The 1,413-nt window shown below is 35.5% G+C and overlaps 1 protein-coding gene across 1 annotated transcript in view; it reads left to right on the top strand.

The window, feature by feature from the left end:
* Window positions 1-1,162, top strand: part of LOC107578515 (uncharacterized) — a 6,924-nt gene extending 5,762 nt beyond the window's left edge. The window contains exons 6-10 of the mRNA XM_016264465.1: window positions 73-272; window positions 354-411; window positions 549-617; window positions 750-813; window positions 962-1,162. Coding sequence (XP_016119951.1) covers window positions 73-272; window positions 354-411; window positions 549-617; window positions 750-813; window positions 962-1,060 — 490 coding nt within the window. The 3' untranslated portion in view covers window positions 1,061-1,162. The remainder of the gene's footprint in view (window positions 1-72; window positions 273-353; window positions 412-548; window positions 618-749; window positions 814-961) is intronic.
* Window positions 1,163-1,413: the final 251 nt, after the last annotated feature.

Below are 1,413 nucleotides of genomic sequence, written 5' to 3'. Positions count from 1 at the left end.
GTGTCACATGATCCTTCAGAAATCATTCTAATATGCTGATCTATTGCTCAAGAAACATTTCATAATATGATCAATGCTGAAAACAGTACTGTATTTGTACAGCAATAGAAACTTGAATTTTAAGAGGCTTTACTATATGTCAATATTAATTTCTGTAGGAGAGTACATTCCCTTAGACATGAGCGACCTTCCCTGGTTCTGGCTAGCCTATTTAGGCAATCCAAGTGATTCTGGACGAATTCACAGTAATGTTAGACAGCGCTGGTTGAACGGTAAGTCCTGCTTTATGTCCTGGTTTATGTGTTAATTGTAAATAAATAAAGTCTTTCATAAGTTGTCCTCTTTCTGATCAGGTGAATCTGCTGTTGTTGAAGCTATGAAATCATTTGCTGAGCTCACAGACCAAGCCCGGTTGGTTTATCTTTGAGTATTTGTCCTTCAATTATTGTAGTGTTTCACTTTTCATGCTGTAATAGCTCTTGTAGCTTTACTGTTCATTCAGGAAAACAATCGGCCAATGAAAAAGTTGATTTTCTTACCGTATACAGGGCTGCCTTTCAGTGTAAAGACTGGCCCAGACTTGCACAGCTCATGGATGAAAACTTTGAGCTACGCCGGTATGATGCTTTATTCCAAGCCATCAAACTCTCAAACAAAGCTGAATAGAAGTTTGACTGCATGTTTTTAATGCTATTTAATTTATAAATTGCTAAAAAAATGCTAGTGTTGAAGTGCAATTCGTCTATCAGGTCGGTGTATACTGACGACTGTTTGGGCCCTGGAAGTCTGAAAATGGTACAGCTTGCGAGACAGGTAAATGAATGCATCAATGCATCATTTCCTAAAGATCTTATAACTTTTACCTTGAGTTTTTCACAAATTCACTACTAATGGCATTAGAAGTAATGTGACCTCCAGAAAACAAGCAGCACATCTGAATAAGTCTTTGTTGTCTGTGTAGTTTGGATCTGCAGTCAAATTGCCTGGCAGTGGTGGTGCTGTGGTTGGATTGTGTATGGACACTGAACGGCTGGTATGGTGGATCTTGTTTTTAATTTAATTTACATTATGTGTGAATTACCGTAATTAGGAGGAAACAACTTACTGTAGAGATTCTGCTCAGAGCTGTTCATGTGCTATTGGAAATTGTTTCTATGACAACATTCACACCTCAATATTTTTGCTCTAGATATAGTATCAGTAAACCATTTCAGTGTGTTTGGTTTATAATTTAAATCATTCTATATTTAAACATTATGAATACAAAATTATGTCAAACATAAATATACACTAGCGTTTGGGTTTAGTAGGATTTTTAAATTGTTTTTGAAAGAATTCTCTCTTGCTCACCAAAGATACATTGAATTTAATTGAATATTGAAAATACAGAAACGGTAATATTGTGAAATATTA

The sequence above is a fragment of the Sinocyclocheilus grahami genome, unplaced genomic scaffold, assembly GCF_001515645.1.
Source record: "Sinocyclocheilus grahami isolate Dianchi unplaced genomic scaffold, SAMN03320097.WGS_v1.1 scaffold10675.1, whole genome shotgun sequence".
Classification (NCBI taxonomy): Eukaryota; Metazoa; Chordata; class Actinopteri; order Cypriniformes; family Cyprinidae; genus Sinocyclocheilus; species Sinocyclocheilus grahami.
This window is presented reverse-complemented; position numbering and strand designations above follow the sequence as displayed.